General features: G+C 33.8%; 1 protein-coding gene across 1 annotated transcript; it reads right to left on the bottom strand.

Moving 5' to 3' along the window:
- Positions 1 to 232: 232 nt before the first annotated feature.
- Positions 233 to 1,008, bottom strand: LOC124454196. Its single transcript, XM_047005002.1, has 4 exons — positions 928 to 1,008; positions 666 to 825; positions 394 to 587; positions 233 to 316 (listed from the first exon to the last, which is right to left on the bottom strand). Exons 1-4 carry the CDS (start codon positions 985 to 987, stop codon positions 233 to 235), a joined length of 498 nt encoding a protein of 165 aa, XP_046860958.1. The 5' UTR covers positions 988 to 1,008.
- Positions 1,009 to 1,512: the final 504 nt, after the last annotated feature.

Raw genomic sequence — 1,512 nt, 5'->3', positions numbered from 1 at the left:
GAAAAACGCATGGAAGGAGACCGATCGCAGCATTTCTTTTCTCTTCATCTATAAAGTAGTTTATAAATAAAAGTCAGTGTTTTTGGAGTTTAGATGAAGAAAGTATTTCATGTATCGCATATGTTTCATGCATCATGTAACCATTTTTGCAATTTTTACCGGAATTCAGGTTTCTTGTTGCAATATTCAAGTATTTTGTCCATTTTTTTTGTTTGTGTATCTGCGTAACAAATTATTTTCTCCACTGTTTCTTGTGTAAATCGCGGAAAAGATTATCTGCGACATCTGGATACAATGTTGCATAGTCTATTTCAACCTGAATAAATTTTGAAAACATTTGGTTAGCCGTACAAGATGATGTATAACGAAAGAACGTCTAAGAATTTTCTTTACCGTGCCAGGGACATCAAGAAGACGAGGGTATTCTTTCATAACCTCTCGTATTGTAAGTTGTGGCGTTTTTCTAATCCATTCTGATCGATTTAAGACGGTCTTCTGCATATAACTTTTTAGGGTTGAGATAGGCTCCCAGTTGTCTTTCATCCCCTGCTTCATTCCAGCATGGTCAGATTCATTTAAGACTGGCTCTTTTTAAGAAAAAAAAGCAAATTTTCTACAAGCACCATCAAATAACTTCTAATATCTATTTAATTGATGAATTTAACCTGGTAGAGATCTTGTCAAGTGTTTTAGAGAAGTTGAAGTTGAGCCAAAGTCTTGTTCAGTCTGACGGTGTTTTATGCTCTTTCTCCTAACATTTCTAAGCCGTTCTTCCAACCACCCTGTAGCAGAATGAATTCCCTTTCCTGGCGTGTACCAAGCTTCCTAAAAATTGAAAAAGTGATCACGTACAAGAAAGAAACAAACATTTGTAAAATAAATCATTTGATTCCAAATCAAAAGTTAAACGTAATGAGAAACACGTACATATCCTTGACCCTCTTCGTCTTTAAGGAAAGGAAACTGCTCTACCACTGCCTTTGCCATTTGGATTTTGATGTCTGCACGAGGCCTGTATTTTAGAATTATTAAAATTTTAACTTGGATGTTGAACAATTCAGAACTTTTACGGTAGCGTTCATGTGTACTTATGACGTCATTGTAAATGTAAGCAATGTCAAATTTCGGATTTTCAATCTCACATTATGATAATTTCATAGAAACATTTTGCTTACTTCCTCTAAAAAATTTACCTTTTTCTAAAAAGTATAAACATTTACCTTTTTTTCGAACACGATGCTTCATTGCTAAAATCTCATTTTACTATTGTGTTAATTTGTACAACTCTTTGATTTTCTATTTTTACGATTTTTTACTGTTACGATGACATCATAGGTAGACTTACATTTTGCAGTAGAAGTGGTGAATTTAGTCTTTCATATTTTCACAAACCTTTCTCCAAACTGAATAATTATGTAATCTGAACCATCTTGATTCTGCTTTTTCTGCTAAATTTATCCGTATCCAGTTCGCAAATCACTTGAACACCAACTTCGGACTCTTCTAAAATCG

The sequence above is a fragment of the Xenia sp. Carnegie-2017 genome, unplaced genomic scaffold, assembly GCF_021976095.1.
Source record: "Xenia sp. Carnegie-2017 unplaced genomic scaffold, XeniaSp_v1 HiC_scaffold_3, whole genome shotgun sequence".
Taxonomy (NCBI): Eukaryota; Metazoa; Cnidaria; class Anthozoa; order Malacalcyonacea; family Xeniidae; genus Xenia; species Xenia sp. Carnegie-2017.
Note: the sequence above shows the minus strand (reverse complement) of the source record. Positions and strands in the feature narration are given on the sequence as shown.

What these genes read in the sequence shown, in the direction of transcription:
- LOC124454196 (XM_047005002.1), bottom strand. Translation starts at nt 987, where the DNA reads ATGGCAAAGGCAGTGGTAGAGCAGTTTCCTTTCCTTAAAGACGAAGAG. An exon ending in ACGAAGAGGGTCAAGGATAT is followed by an intron (nt 826 to 927) that starts GTACGTGTTTCT and finishes TTCAATTTTTAG; the next exon opens with GAAGCTTGGTACACGCCAGG. An exon ending in CTTGACAAGATCTCTACCAG is followed by an intron (nt 588 to 665) that starts GTTAAATTCATC and finishes TTTCTTAAAAAG; the next exon opens with AGCCAGTCTTAAATGAATCT.